A 15835-nucleotide genomic window follows, 5' to 3' on the forward strand; every position below is an offset into this window, starting at 1 on the left:
ACATGGTGGATGTATACAGTGTTACAGGGACTGGAATTAGGACACGTGGTGGATGTATACAGTGTTACTGGGACTGGAATTAGGACACGTGGTGGATGTATAGTGTTACTGGGACTGGAATTAGGACACGTGGTGGATGTATACAGTGTTACTGGGACTGGAATTAGGACACGTGGTGGATGTATACAGTGTTACTGGGACTGGAATTAGGACACGTGGTGGATGTATAGTGTTACTGGGACTGGAATTAGGACACGTGGTGGATGTATACAGTGTTACTGGGACTGGAATTAGGACACGTGGTGGATGTACAGTGTTACTGGGACTGGAATTAGGACACGTGGTGGATGTATAGTGTTACTGGGACTGGAATTAGGACACGTGGTGGATGTATAGTGTTACTGGGACTGGAATTAGGACACGTGGTGGATGTATAGTGTTACAGGGACTGGAATTAGGACACGTGGTGGATGTACAGTGTTACTGGGACTGGAATTAGGACACGTGGTGGATGTATACAGTGTTACTGGGACTGGAATTAGGACACATGGTGGATGTATACAGTGTTACAGGGACTGGAATTAGGACACGTGGTGGATGTATACAGTGTTAATTAGGACACGTGGAATTAGTGTTACTGGGACTGGAATGGTGGATGTATACAGTGTTACTGGGACTGGAATTAGGACACGTGGTGGATGTATACAGTGTTACAGGGACTGGAATTAGGACACGTGGTGGATGTATACAGTGTTACTGGGACTGGAATTAGGACACGTGGTGGATGTATAGTGTTACTGGGACTGGAATTAGGACACGTGGTGGATGTATACAGTGTTACTGGGACTGGAATTAGGACACGTGGTGGATGTATACAGTGTTACTGGGACTGGAATTAGGACACGTGGTGGATGTATAGTGTTACTGGGACTGGAATTAGGACACATGGTGGATGTATAGTGTTACTGGGACTGGAATTAGGACACGTGGTGTATGTATACAGTGTTACTGGGACTGGAATTGTTACTGGGACTGGAATTAGGACACGTGGTGGATGTATAGTGTTACTGGGACTGGAATTAGGACACGTGGTGGATGTATACAGTGTTACTGGGACTGGAATTAGGACACGTGGTGGATGTATAGTATTACAGTGTTGGAATTAGGGACACGTGGAATTAGGGGACTGGAATTAGGACACGTGGTGGATGTATAGTGTTACTGGGACTGGAATTAGGACACGTGGTGGATGTATAGTGTTACAGGGACTGGAATTAGGACACGTGGTGGATGTATAGTGTTACTGGGACTGGAATTAGGACACATGGTGGATGTATAGTGTTACAGGGACTGGAATTAGGACACGTGGTGGATGTATACAGTGTTACTGGGACTGGAATTAGGACACGTGGTGGATGTATAGTGTTACTGGGACTGGAATTAGGACACGTGGTGGATGTATAGTGTTACTGGGACTGGAATTAGGACACATGGTGGATGTATATGCCCAGTAGAGGGTCTGTACCGTAGAAATATAATGACTATTCTATCATCAGTGTTTCTATGGTCTGTAGGTGCAGTACCTGCCCAGCAGCCTGTATGCTGAGGACGGCCACACGCGTCTCAGGGTCATTCTGGAACTGGTGAACCAAGTGGATACGCTCTGAGGACGGAACACTGCCATCGATACGGATGTAACTGGCCTGAGAGAAAGGGGGGGGGAGAGCATCTCAGGTCATTAACTGGGGACACTGCCAATGATATGGATGTAACTGGCCTGAGAGAGGGGGAGGGGGAGAGAGGGAGCGTGGTCATTACTGACGGAACACTGCCAATGATATGGATGTAACTGGCCTGAGAGAAGAGATGGGGAGATGGGAGAGCGTGGTCATTACTGACGGAACACTGCCAATGATACAGATGTAACTGGCCTGAGAGAGAGAGGAGATAGGGAGAGAAGTAAATGTCAGCGCTGATTAAAACCTTGACCTCTGAACCCACCACTAAAACAGCAACATCCTATAACATTGCTGTATAGAAAAACAACCATTTACTAATACATCGGCGTACACGTCACTGACAAGCTGAAATGGTCCACTCACACAGACAGTGTGGTGAAGAACATGGCTTGTCACCTAAAACCCTCAAACTTTTACACAATCGAGAGCATCCTGTCGGGCTGTATCACCATATGGTACGGCAACTGCTCCGCCCACAACCGCAGGGCTCTCCAGAGGGTGGTACGGTCTGTCCAACACATCACCGGGGGGCAAACTACCTGCCCTCCAGGACACCTACAGCACCCAATGTTACAGGAAGGCCAAAAGATCATCAAGGGCAACAACCACCCGAGCCACTGCCTGTTCACCCCGCTATCATCCAGAAGGTGAGGTCAGTACAGGTACATCATCACCACCCGAGCCACTGCCTGTTCACCCCGCTATCATCCAGAAGGCGAGGTCAGTACAGGTGCATCAAAGCTGGGACCGAGAGACTGAAAACCAGCTTCTATCTCAAGGCCATCAGACTGTTAAACAGCACCACTAACATTGATAGGCTGCTGCCTATATACATAGACTTGAAATCACTGGCCACTTTAATAAATAGAACACTAGCCACTTTAATAATGTCTACATATGTTGCATTACCCATCTCATATGTATATACTGTATCCTATACTATATCTTATCCTATACCGCTCTCACATTGCATGTCCATATATTTATATATTTTTAATTCCATTCCTTTACTAGATGTGTGTGTATTGGGTATATGTTGTGTAATTGGTAGATATTACTTGTTAGATATTACTGCACTGTCAGAGCTAGAAGCACAAGCATTTCACTACACCAGCAATAACATCTGCTAAACACGTGTATGTGACCAATAACATTTGATTTGACATTTAGTCCATTCCACTCCACACAGACTGTACCCATATACAGGAAGAACAATTTAGTGTTCTAATACACCTGTCGCAGTGATGTCATCGATTTCATTTTGATTGGATTGGTCGTGTCTCCGCCCTCCGTCTCCCCCTCGGTCTCTCTCCTCCCGCCCTCCGTCTCCCCCTCGGTCTCTCTCCTCCCGCCCTCCGTCTCCCCCTCGGTCTCTCTCCCCGTTCTCACAGCTGTAGTTCATCACGGCAGCATGCAGCTCATTATTTTAGTCTCGTTCCTGTTAATGGGTGATGATGATGCTTCAGCGAGTGGGAGACTTCTCAAATTAGAAGATGTGATCACACTTGATCACGTATCAGATAACAGCAGACGACACCTAAACCCTTCCTCTCACATCACTGCCATCGAGCTGAGAAACGCGTGAAACTGGCTTAAAATAAAAAATGTGTGTGTGTGTGTGTTTTACAAACTTGTTTTAAGTTTCAACATAATTGGAGATGAGATTCAGCAACACTTAGAAAACAATGGAATACAATTTTTTATTTTAAAGCTTCTTTATTGCTAAAAAGTCATTGGTTCATAAAAAAAGTAATTAAATAGAATTCCACATTCAGTGTTGCTGAATCTTGAGGAGAAAGCACTCTCATCCTTAACATGGTTGGAAAGAGTATAGACTTGAGTTTCCCTTCCACAACACTAACATGTATAGACTTGAGTTTCTTGACATACAACACTGTTCTAGTGAAAACACAAGCCATTTCAAGTGTGAGTGGTATCACTACCAGTGGCTGGTTCAACATGTATAGACTTGAGGGGAAAGCACACATGTACACAACACTAACATGTATAGACTTGAGGAGAAAGCACACATGTACACAACACTAACATGTATAGACTTGAGGGGAAAAGCAACACACTAACATGTATAGACTTGAGGACTTGAAAGCACACATGTACACAACACTAACATGTATAGACTTGAGGAGAAAGCAGAATAGAGGAGAAAGCACACAACACTGTAGACACAACACTAACATGTATAGACTTGAGGAGAAAGCACACATGTACACAACACTAACATGTATAGACTTGAGACTTGTATAGACTTGAGGAAAGCACACATGTACACAACACTAACATGTATAGACTTGAGGAGAAAGAACATGTACACAACACTAACATGTATAGACTTGAGGAGAAAGCACACAACACACTAACATGTATAGACTTGAGGAGAAAGCACACAACACTAACATGTATAGACTTGAGGAGAAAGCACACAACACTAACAACACAACACTAACATGTATAGGAGAAAGCACACATGTACACAACACTAACATGACTTGAGGAGAAAGCAACACTAACATGTATAGACTTGACACACATGTACACAACACTAACATGTATAGACTTGAGGAGAAAACACACAACACTAACATGTATAGACTTGAGGAGGTGTAAAGTATAGACTTGGGGAGAAAGCACACATGTACACAACACTAACATGGAAAGCACACATGTACACAACACTAACATGTATAGACTTGATACACAACACTAACATGTATAGACTTGAGGAGAAAGCAACATGTACACAACACTAACATGTATAGACTTGAGGAGAACATGTATAACATGACTTGAGGAGAAAGCACACAACACTGTACACTTGAGGACACTAACATGTATGTATAGACTTGAGGAGAAAGCACACATGTACACAACACTAACATGTAAGACTTGAGGAGAAAGCACACATGTACACAACACTAACATGTATAGACTTGAGGAGAAAGCACAACACTAACATGTATAGACTTGAGGAGAAAGCACACATGTACACAACACTAACATGTATAGACTTGAGGAGAAAGCACACAACACTAACATGTATAGACTTGAGGAGAAAGCACACATGTACACAACACTAACATGTATAGACTTGAGGAGAAAGCACACATGTACACAACACTAACATGTATAGACTTGAGGGGAAAGCACACATGTACACAACACTAACATGTATAGACTTGAGGAGAAAGCACACATGTACACAACACTAACATGTATAGACTTGAGGAGAAAGCACACATGTACACAACACTAACATGTATTGAGAGAAAGCACACATGTACACAACACTAACATGTATAGACTTGAGGAGAAACACATGTACAACACTAACATGTATTGAGGAGAAAGCACACATGTACACAACACTAACATGTATAGACTTGAGGAAAAGCACACAACACAACACTAACATGTATAGACTTGAGGAGAAAGCACACATGTACACAACACTAACATGTATAGACTTGAGGAGAAAGCACACATGTACACAACACTAACATGTATTGAGACTTGAGACTTGAGAAAGCACACATGTACACAACACTAACATGTATAGACTTGAGGGAAAGCACACATGTACACAACACTAACATGTATAGACTTGAGGAGAAAGCACACATGTACACAACACTAACATGTAGACTTGAGGAGAAAGCACAACACTAACATGTATAGACTTGAGGAGAAAGCAACACACAACACTAACATGTATAGACTTGAGGAGAAAGCACACATGTACACACTAACATGTATAGACACACATTGAGACTTGAGGAAAAGCACACATGCACAACACTAACATGTACACAACACTAACATGTATAGACTTGAGGAGAAACATGTACAACACTAACATGTATAGACTTGAGGAGAAAGCACACATGTACACAACACTAACATGTATAGACTTGAGGAAAGCAACATGCATAACATGTATAGACTTGAGGAGAAAGCACACACACTAACATGTATAGACTTGAGGAAAGAACAGCAACACTAACATGTATAGACTTGAGGGAAAGCACACACTAACATGTATAGACTTGAGGAGAAATGCACACACTAACATGTACACAACACACAACACTAACATGTATTGAGGACTTGTATAGACTTGAGAAAGCACACATGTACACAACACTAACATGTATAGACTTGAGGAGAAAGCACACATGTACACAACACTAACATGTATAGACTTGAGGAGAAAGCATGTACACAACACTAACATGTATAGACTTGAACATGTATAGACTTGAGGAGAAAGCACACATGTACACAACACTAACATGTATAGACTTGAGGAGAAAGCTTGTAGACTTGAGGAAAAGCACACATGTACACAACACTAACATGTATAGACTTGAGGAGAAAGCACACATGTACACAACACTAACATGTATAGACTTGAGGAGAAAGCACACATGTGTATAGACTTGACAACACACAACACTAACATGTATAGACTTGAGGAAAGCACACATGTACACAACACTAACATGTATAGACTTGAGGAGAAAGCACACATGTACACAACACTAACATGTATAGACTTGAGGAGAAAGCACACATGTACACAACACTAACATGTAGACTTGAGGAGAAAGCACACATGTACACAACACTAACATGTATAGACTTGAAAAAGCACACATGTACACAACACTAACATGTATAGACTTGAGGAGAAAGCACACAAACACTAACATGTATAGACTTGAGGAGAAAGCAACATGTACAACACTAACATGTATAGACAACACTAACATGTATAGACTTGAGGAGAAAGCACACATGTACACAACACTGTACACAACACTAACATGTATAGACTTGAGGAGAAAGCACACATGTACAACACTAACATGTATAGACTTGAGGAGAAAGCACACATGTACACAACACTAACATGTATAGACTTGAGGAGAAAACACACATGTACACAACACTAACATGTATAGACTTGAGGGGAAAGCACACATGTACACAACACTAACATGTATAGACTTGAGGGGAAAGCACACACAACACTAACATGTATAGACTTGAGGAGGAAAGCACACATGTACACAACACTAACATGTAGACTTGAGGAGAAAGCCACTGCACTCAGAGCCAAACACACACAGGGCATCTACATTTATAGACTTGAGGAGAAAGCATTTAGACTTGAGAGAAAACACACATGTACACAACACTAACTTATCCAGAGGGACTTACACCAGCAATTTGGGTTAAGTGACTTGCTCACAACACTAACATGGGACAGATCGACAGATTGGTCAAACACATGTCCGCTCTACATTTTATTCATTTAGGGATTGGAACCAGAGGGACTTACACCAGCAATTTGGGTTAAGGTTACTGGCCCAATGCTTACTGGCCCAATGCTCGAACCGCTAGGTTACCTGGAGCTGCAGGGTGGAACTCACTGGTGTTGTGTAAACAGTGACAGTCTATGACCCCAACACCTGGGAATCCCCCACGCCTGGGAATCTATGACCCCCACGCCTGGGAATCAGGGCTGTGACGACAACATCAGGGTTATGTAACTCAGTCAAATATTTGAAATTGTTGCATGTTGCTTTATATTTTTGTTCAGTATAGTTATTTTGTTATTACTTTTCCCTATTAGCTGAAATCTTATTTTCTTCAAAGCCCTTAGCTAGCAAACATGTTTCACTATAAAACAACAAAAATACTGCACTCTGAACCACACAACTTTCCTAGACAACGCAAGAAATGTCAACTTCAATATGTGATGTAGTTTTAGTGTAATTTGCAGCAGTTGTTGGTAAGTAATGAATGTGCTAGGTTCTAGATTAACTTCCTCAACCTTTAAGTGGTTTAGGATTTGAAGACAGGTATGGAACAATCTCCATAACAGTTTGACAGGTCTGGGAAAGTGCCTGAGGGCACATCTGTGTGCTGTGTCAGGGAGAGGGACAGAGATGGCCCCTTAGTGGGGAATATGTGACAGAGGGGCTGCTGAACAGTGGGAGAGGTGTGCGTGTCCATTAGTTGTGATGAGTGAACAACCGTTACCTTGGCTTCGATGACAGCCTCGGTACATGCCTGTAGCATGGTCAGGTGATGAGCGAACACCAGGAACTTTAACTTCTCAGTCTCCAGCAGCATCTTTATGTAGTCTTTCACTGCTCCGGCCTATAGGAGGAGACCACAGAGGGGCCAATAGAAATGCAACAACAACATATTAGAATGCATCTCTATGCGAAGGCCATACAGGGGAAATCAACCACAGGAAGGAAGGGAATGAATTGCTATGAGACACATACTCAAGACTTCACATATATTTGTCTTGAAGGACCACATATACGATACACCCCCAATCGACAGTCCTGTCCTGCTGTCCACATGCCACACACCTCCTGGACTTCAGACCTCTCTCTCACCAGTCTCACCAGTCTCTCACCAGTCTCTCACTCTCTCACCAGTCTCTCTCACCAGTCTCTCACCAGTCTCTCACCAGTCTCTCTCACCAGTCTCTCACCAGTCTCTCACCAGTCTCTCCTCGCTCACCTAGAGACTTGGACTGTTAATTATCAGAAGGCCTTTCCTCTCAGAGGGAGGATAATGAAAGTAGGTCTAAGCAGGTCTAGCTAGAAGCCCCCTCCTCCATCTGCTGATGGGAACTTCTCATTACTGGGTTGCTGGGTTGCTTTTAACTCTGCAGACGTTTAATTAGTGCAACACAAACTTCCTGTCCACTGAAGCAGTGATATGTTATCTCTCTTTAAAGTCCATCATCAGAGGCAGCAGGGTCTCTGGGTAATTGGGAGCATCTGCTGCTGCTGGTAGACGGGGTAAAAATAAAAACCCTGTCCCCTTTTTTTTCACACTGCCAAACTCGGTCCCAACATGACACCCTATTCCTATGTAGTGCACTACTTTTGACCAAGGCCCATAGAGCTCTGGTAAAAAGTAGGGCACAATGTAGGAATAGGGTGCCATTTGGGATGCATCCATGGTCCACTCGCCAGGCATTCACATACGCTTCAGAAGTGACACGAGATGTGTGTGTGTGTGTGTGTGTGTATCCACTCACCCCCCCAAAAAAGTTATTTTCTGTCAGTGTGTGTGTGTAGCGGCAGCCAACCAAAAGGGCGAGGAAATGAGACAGGAAGATGACGCGTCTACAGCGACGCAACGGTGAACTTTAATCAAGCGGAGGAAGGGAAACTGAGAGGAACCAATCAGCAAACAAGACGGAGCGAAACAAGCCAACCGGTGAGGAAGGATTCCTCCGTTGATTTACGTTGAGCAGGCGGAGGCCGTCTGAGGCTTTGTTAACCTTGGTGTCGGGATCCTTTCTACAGAGGAGCCTGGGTCATGTTCAGTTAGACACCAAACAAAAAGTAAAACGGTCTAAAACGGAGCGAAAGAGGTGGAGGTACTATCTGTGCTTGTTTTCTGTTTTCTGTTGAAAAACTTTTGTATCCTGCGTACCAAGTCGGCTTCCTTCACCTAAAGTCACCTGGAAGTTAACGGCTGACATTCTTGCCTGGTGGCAGTACCATGGCAACCACATCAGAAGTAACACCTTGGAAAGGTTCCGCTATATTTGGGTTCGGTCTGCTGTGAAAAAACGGAGAAATTGAAAGGCCACAGTTATGGCTGTCCAGAGTTATGATGGCCAGCCAGAATGCTTTCACTAAGGGGTGGCAGATCTTCACTCTGTTCCCATGGCGATGCGCTCTGAGTAATGTGAAGCATAATAACCTATGGGAGGGAGGGCCTTGCATCTGAGGAGAAGAAAAAAAACATGCTTCTCACCTTTTGACATCACCCTTCAACAAAGAACCTCTCTGCCGAGAGAGAGAGAGAGAGAGAGAGAGAGAGAGAGAGAGAGAGAGAGAGAGAGAGAGAGAGAGAGAGAGACACAGAGAGAGAGAGAGCGAGAGAGACAGAGAAAGAGAGAGAGGGAGAGCGAGACCGAGAGCGAGAGTGACAGAGAGCGAGAGACCCTTTTCTAGAACGGTGCAGAAGTGCTGGGCCAGGAGGGGGTTAGGTGCCTGTGTGTGTATAAACACTGTACCTTAGCGATGGCGGTCTGTTTGTACATGCGTGTCACGAGCCCCATGACTTCAGTGAAGGGGTTGTCCGTGGCAGAGACCCCCGAACCCATCGTCCTCATCAGGCGCTCCCACTCCTCCAAGCTGCCGCTCGCCTCCTGCACACACACACACACACACACACGTCAAAAGGCCTGTCTCTTTCTTTCTCTTTCCCCTCTTCTCTGTTTGCTATAAGGGCAGAACATGTTGCTATGGATGGTACCCTACTTTTCCGCCTTCAGGTGGAGAGAAAGGAGGGAGAAAACGAAAGACAAGACAATTCCCAAAGACGCTTCGCTTCTCCTCTCCCTCCCCTCCCCTCCTCTCCTCCCTCTCCTCCTCTCCCTCTCCCTCTCCTCTCCTCTCCTCTCCTCTCCCTCCTCTCCTCTCCTCTCCTCTCCTCTCCTCTCCCTCCTCCCCTCCCCTCCCCTCCCCTCCCCTCCCCTCCCCTCCCCCTCTCTCCCTCTCCTCACGTCAGTAGTGCCTAGGTAGGTCACATGGGCTAGCCCAATTATAGCTGGATTGTGACAAGGGGATGTTGAAGATGGAGAACACACTATCCCAATACAATAAATCACACACAGTCTGTTCTCAAGGTGAAACACAATGAGTATTTAGGGGAGTTACTGTAGAACGGCAGTATGAAGGAGTATTTAGGGGAGTTACTGTAGAACGGCAGTATGAAGGAGTATTTGGGGGAGTTACTGTAGAAAGGCAGTATGAAGGAGTATTTAGGGGAGTTACTGTAGAACGGCAGTATGAAGGAGTATTTGGGGGAGTTACTGTAGAAAGGCAGTATGAAGGAGTATTTAGTTACTGGAACGTTGAAGGGTATTTAGGGGAGTTACTGTAGAAAGGCAGCATGAAGGAGTATTTAGGGAGTTAGCAGCTACTGTAGAACGGCAGTAGGAAGAGCTCTGAGAAGACAACACATACAGTGCCTTGCGAAAGTATTCGGCCCCCTTGAACTTTGCGAACTTTTGCCACATTTCAGGCTTCAAACATAAAGATATAAAACTGTATTTTTTTGTGAAGAATCAACAACAAGTGGGACACAATCATGAAGTCGAACGACATTTATTGGATATTTCAAACTTTTTTAACAAATCAAAAACTGAAAAATTGGGCGAGGTTCTTGGTCACCTCCCTAACCAAGGTCCTTCTCCAGATCTGTGCCTCGACACAATCCTGTCTGGGAGCTCTATGGACAACTCCTGTGCCTCGACACAATCCTGTCTGGGAGCTCTATGGACAACTCCTGTGCCTCGACACAATCCTGTCTGGGAGCTCTATGGACAACTCCTGTGCCTCGACACAATCCTGTCTGGGAGCTCTATGGACAACTCCTGTGCCTCTGACATCCTGTCTGGGAGCTCTATGGACAACTGTGTGCCTCTCCAAATCCTGTTTGGGACCAATGGAAACTTACCACATGTGGACTCTATGGACAACTCCTGTGCCTCTGAAACATCTCAAGGACCTGATCAATGGACAGGATGTGCCTCTCCAAATCATTTCAACCAATTGAATTTACCATATGTATGAAAATAAAGTATTTGTTTTTAAACTTTTGCAAACATTTCAAAAAATGTAACAGGATGCAGCGGAGTCTCATAGCAAATTGTGATGTCTGAATTATGTGGTATTGTGATGTCATTATGGGGTATTGTGATGTCATTATGGGGTATTGTGATGTCATTATGGGGTATTGTGATGTCATTATGGGGTATTGTGATGTCATTATGGGGTATTGTGATGTCATTATGGGGTATTGTGATGTCATTATGGGGTATTGTGATGTCATTATGGGGTATTTTGTGTAGATTGCTGAGGATTCAAAAAAAATGTAATCGATTTTAGAATAAGGCTGTAACGTAACAAAATGTGGAAAAATTCAGGGGGTCTGAATACTTTCTGAATGCACCATACATGCATAAATTAATTATTTCATTCACACTGACTGCATACATACAGTCCTTAAATTAGCCAGCCAGTGGAGAGCGTAGGCTGAGGAGTGTGTGTGTGTGTGTGTGTTGACAGCATGTGATTTGAGTGCAGCAGCAGGTGAGGTCTCTTTGTACTGCGAGAGAGAGAGAGAGAAAGAAAGAGAGAATCAGAGAGAGAGAGAGAGACAGAAAGAATCAGAGAGAGAGAGAGAGATCACAGCGAGAGAGATCACAGAGAGAAAGAGAGATCATAGAGAGAGAGAAAAGAGGGAATGTGCGGGCCATGTATTCCTCTGGCTGACAGAGGTAACAGAGGATGAGTTCTACCTCATTACTTCAGCCTTATACAAAGAGGAGAGGAGCGTAGCACACAGAGTTTAGAGCTCACCGAGTAACGTTTACACACTAGAGAGCTCACACAGAGGCTAGCGGAGAGTGAAGCTTACAGAGTAGTTTACACACTACTAGAGAGCTCACAGAGGCTAATTAAGAGATTATGGAGTTCACACAGAGTTTAGAGCTCACAGGATAGAGAGCTATAGAGCTTACAGGGTATAGAGCTCACAGAGTTTACACACTAGACTAGAGAGCTAGTTCAGAGATTATAGAGTTCACACTTAGTTTATAGAGCACACAGAGTTTAGAGCTCACAGGGTAGAGCTATAGAGCTCACAGGATATAGAGATCACAGAGTTTAGAGCTCACAGGATAGAGAGCTATAGAGCTTACAGGGTATAGAGCACACAGAGTTTAGAGCTCACAGGGTAGAGCTATAGAGCTCACAGGATATAGAGATCAGAGTTTAGAGCTCACAAGATATAGAGCTCACAGGGTACAGAGCTATAGAGATCACAGGATATAGAGATCACCGAGTTTAGAGCTCACAAGATATAGAGCTCACAGGGTACAGAGCTATAGAGCTCACAGTGTACAGAGGTATATGGGATGGGGCCACAGTGTCTCCTGACCCCTCCTGTCTCAGCCTCCAGTATTTATGCTGCAGTAGTTTGTGTCGGGAGGCTAGGGTCAGTCTGTTATATCTGGAGTACTTCTCCCGTCTTATCCGGTGTCCTGTGTGAATTTAAGTATGCTCTCTCTAATTCTCGCTCTTTCTTTCTCTCTCTCTCTTTCGGAGGACCTGAGCCCTAGGACCATGCCTCAGGACTACCTGGCCTGATGACTCCTTGCTGTCCCCAGTCCACCTGGTCGTGCTGCTGCTCCAGTTTCAACTGTTCTGCCTGCGGCTATGGTACCCTGACCTGTTCACCGGACGTGCTACCTGTCCCAGACCTGCTGTTCTCAACTCTCTAGAGACAGCAGGAGCGGTAGAGATCCTCTCAATGATCGGCTATGAAAAGCCAACTGACATTTACTCCTGAGGTGCTGACCTGTTGCACCATCGACAACTACTGTGATCATTATTATTTGACCCTGCTGGTCATTTATGAACATTTGAACATCTTGGCCATGTTCTGTTATAATCTCCACCCGGCACAGCCAGAAGAGGACTGGCCACCCCTCATAGCCTGGTTCCTCTCTAGGTTTCTTCCTAGATTCTGGCCTTTCTAGGGAGTTTTTCCTAGCCACCGTGCTTCTACACCTGCATTGCTTGCTGTTTGGGGTTTTAGGCTGGGTTTCTGTACAGCACTTTGAGATATCAGCTGATGTAAGAAGGGCTTTATAAATCAATTTGATTTGAGGTATAGAGCTCACAGGGTAGAGAGGTATAGAGCTCACAGGGTATAGAGCTCACAGGGTAGAGCGGTATAGAGCTCACAGGGTAGAGAGCTCACAGGGTAGAGCGGTATAGAGCTCACAGGATAGAGCGGTATAGAGCTCACAGGGTAGAGAGGTATAGAGCTCACAGGGTAGAGAGCTCTAGAGCTCACAGGGTAGAGCGGTATAGAGCTCACAGGGTAGAGAGCTCACAGGGTAGAGCGGTATAGAGCTCACAGGATAGGCGGTAGAGAGCTCACAGGGTAGAGAGGTATAGAGCTCACAGGGTAGAGAGCTCTAGAGCTCACAGGGTAGAGCGGTATAGAGCTCACAGGGTAGAGAGCTCACAGGGTAGAGCGGTATAGAGCTCACAGGGTAGGAGCTCAGGGTAGGGTATAGAGCTCACAGGGTAGAGAGCTCACAGGGTAGAGCGGTATAGAGCTCACAGGGTAGAGAGCTCACAGGGTAGAGAGCTCACAGGGTAGAGCGGTATAGAGCTCACAGGGTAGAGAGCTCACAGGGCAGAGCGGTATAGAGCTCACAGGGTAGGAGAGCTCACAGGGTAGAGCGGTATAGAGCTCACAGGGTAGAGAGCTCACAGGGTAGAGCGGTATAGAGCTCACAGGGTAGAGAGCTCACAGGGTAGAGCGCTATAGAGCTCACAGGGTAGAGAGCTCACAGGGTAGAGCGGTATAGAGCTCACAGGGTAGAGAGCTCACAGGGTAGAGCGGTATAGAGCTCACAGGGTAGAGAGCTCACAGGGTAGAGAGCTCACAGGGTAGAGAGGTATAGAGCTCACAGGATAGAGCGGTATAGAGCTCACAGGGTAGAGAGCTGAGTATACTGTCCACAGAGCTCATCGTGGTTAAAAGAGTCCACAAAATGCAGATATGATGGAAATAAAGTTCAATGAAATAGAAATGAACTGGCGAATGTTTGAATATGCATTCAGTTTTATAGAACAGACAGCGAGTGCTGATCAGTATGAAAGGCTACTTTACTTATGAACGGAAAAGGGCAAGACTGAAATAAAAACCATATGGCAATGGGAGATAAAATGATAACTAGTGTAAATTAGATACTATTGCCGAGCAACAGGATGGGAGAGCAAGAGAGGGAGGGTGGGGGAGTGTGAGAGAGAGAGATATGATAATGAGGGGATATTTTCAGAATATTTAGCACCCAGTCTCCCCTCTGCCTAGCACCCAGTCTCCCCTCTGCCTAGCACCCAGTCTCCCCTCTGCCTAGCACCCCGTCTCCCCTCTGCCTAGCACCCAGTCTCCCCTCTGCCTAGCACCCCGTCTCCCCTCTGCCTAGCACCCCGTCTCCCCTCTGCCTAGCACCCCGTCTCCCCTCTGCCTAGCACCCCGTCTCCCCTCTGCCTAGCACCCAGTCTCCCCTCTGCCTAGCACCCAGTCTCCCCTCTGCCTAGCACCCCGTCTCCCCCTCTGCCTAGCACCCCGTCTCCCCTCTGCCTAGCACCCCGTCTCCCCTCTGCCTAGCACCCCGTCTCCCCTCTGCCTAGCACCCCGTCTCCCCTCTGCCTAGCACCCCGTCTCCCCTCTGCCTAGTACCCCGTCTCCCCTCTGCCTAGCACCCTGTCTCCCCTCTGCCTAGCACCCAGTCTCCCCTCTGCCTAGCACCCCGTCTCCCCTCTGCCTAGCACCCCGTCTCCCCTCTGCCTAGCACCTCTCCCCCTGCCTTAGCACCCAGTCTCCCTCTGCCTAGCACCCAGTCTCCCCTCTGCCTGAGCACCCGACTCTCCCCTCTGCCTGCACCCCGAACCTCCCCTCTGCCTAGCACCCCACTGTCTCCCCTCTGCCTTAGCACCCCGTCTCCCCTCTGCCTAGCACCCACTGTCTCCCCTCTGCCTAAGCACCCCGCCTGCCTCCCCTCTGCCTAGCACCCCGTCTCCCCTCTGCCAAAGACCCTGGGAGGGACTGCCTAGCACCCCGTCTCCCCTCTGCCTAGCACCCCGTCTCCCCTCTGCCTAGCACCCCGTCTCCCCTCTGCCTAGCACCCCGAGAGGGACTGCCTAGCACCCCGTCTCCCCTTGCCTAGCAACCCGTCTCCCCTCTGCCTAGCACCCCGTCTCCCCCTCTGCCTAGCACCCCGAGAGGGACAGCCTAGCACCCCGTCTCCCCTCTGCCTAGCACCCCGTCTCCCCTCTGCCTAGCACCCACTGTCTCCCCTCTGCCTAAGACCCTGAGTCTCCCCTCTGCCAGCACCCACTGTCTCCCCTTGCCTAGCACCCAGTCTCCCCTCTGCCTTAGCACCCAGTCTCCCAGTCCCACTGTCTCCTCTGCCTTACCCAGTCTCCCCTCTGCCTAGCACCCAGTCT

The 15835-nt window shown here is 46.5% G+C and overlaps 1 protein-coding gene across 3 annotated transcripts in view; it reads right to left on the bottom strand.

Annotated features, from left to right (window-relative positions):
* The window catches only part of LOC135573494 (DNA annealing helicase and endonuclease ZRANB3-like), a 46744-nt gene extending 36800 nt beyond the window's left edge, over positions 1-9944 (bottom strand). For all 3 annotated transcript variants that reach the window (XR_010464771.1, XR_010464770.1, XM_065022796.1), the window contains exons 1-3: positions 9814-9944; positions 7803-7922; positions 1584-1703 (exon numbers count right to left, since the gene is read on the bottom strand). Coding sequence is in view for 1 of the 3 variants with exons in the window: in XM_065022796.1 (XP_064878868.1) it covers positions 1584-1703; positions 7803-7922; positions 9814-9912 (339 nt within the window). In the remaining 2 variants the exon portion in view is untranslated. The remainder of the gene's footprint in view (positions 1-1583; positions 1704-7802; positions 7923-9813) is intronic.
* Between the last annotated feature and the right edge of the window lie 5891 nt (positions 9945-15835).

Source organism: Oncorhynchus nerka, linkage group LG2, assembly GCF_034236695.1.
Source record: "Oncorhynchus nerka isolate Pitt River linkage group LG2, Oner_Uvic_2.0, whole genome shotgun sequence".
NCBI lineage: Eukaryota > Metazoa > Chordata > Actinopteri > Salmoniformes > Salmonidae > Oncorhynchus > Oncorhynchus nerka.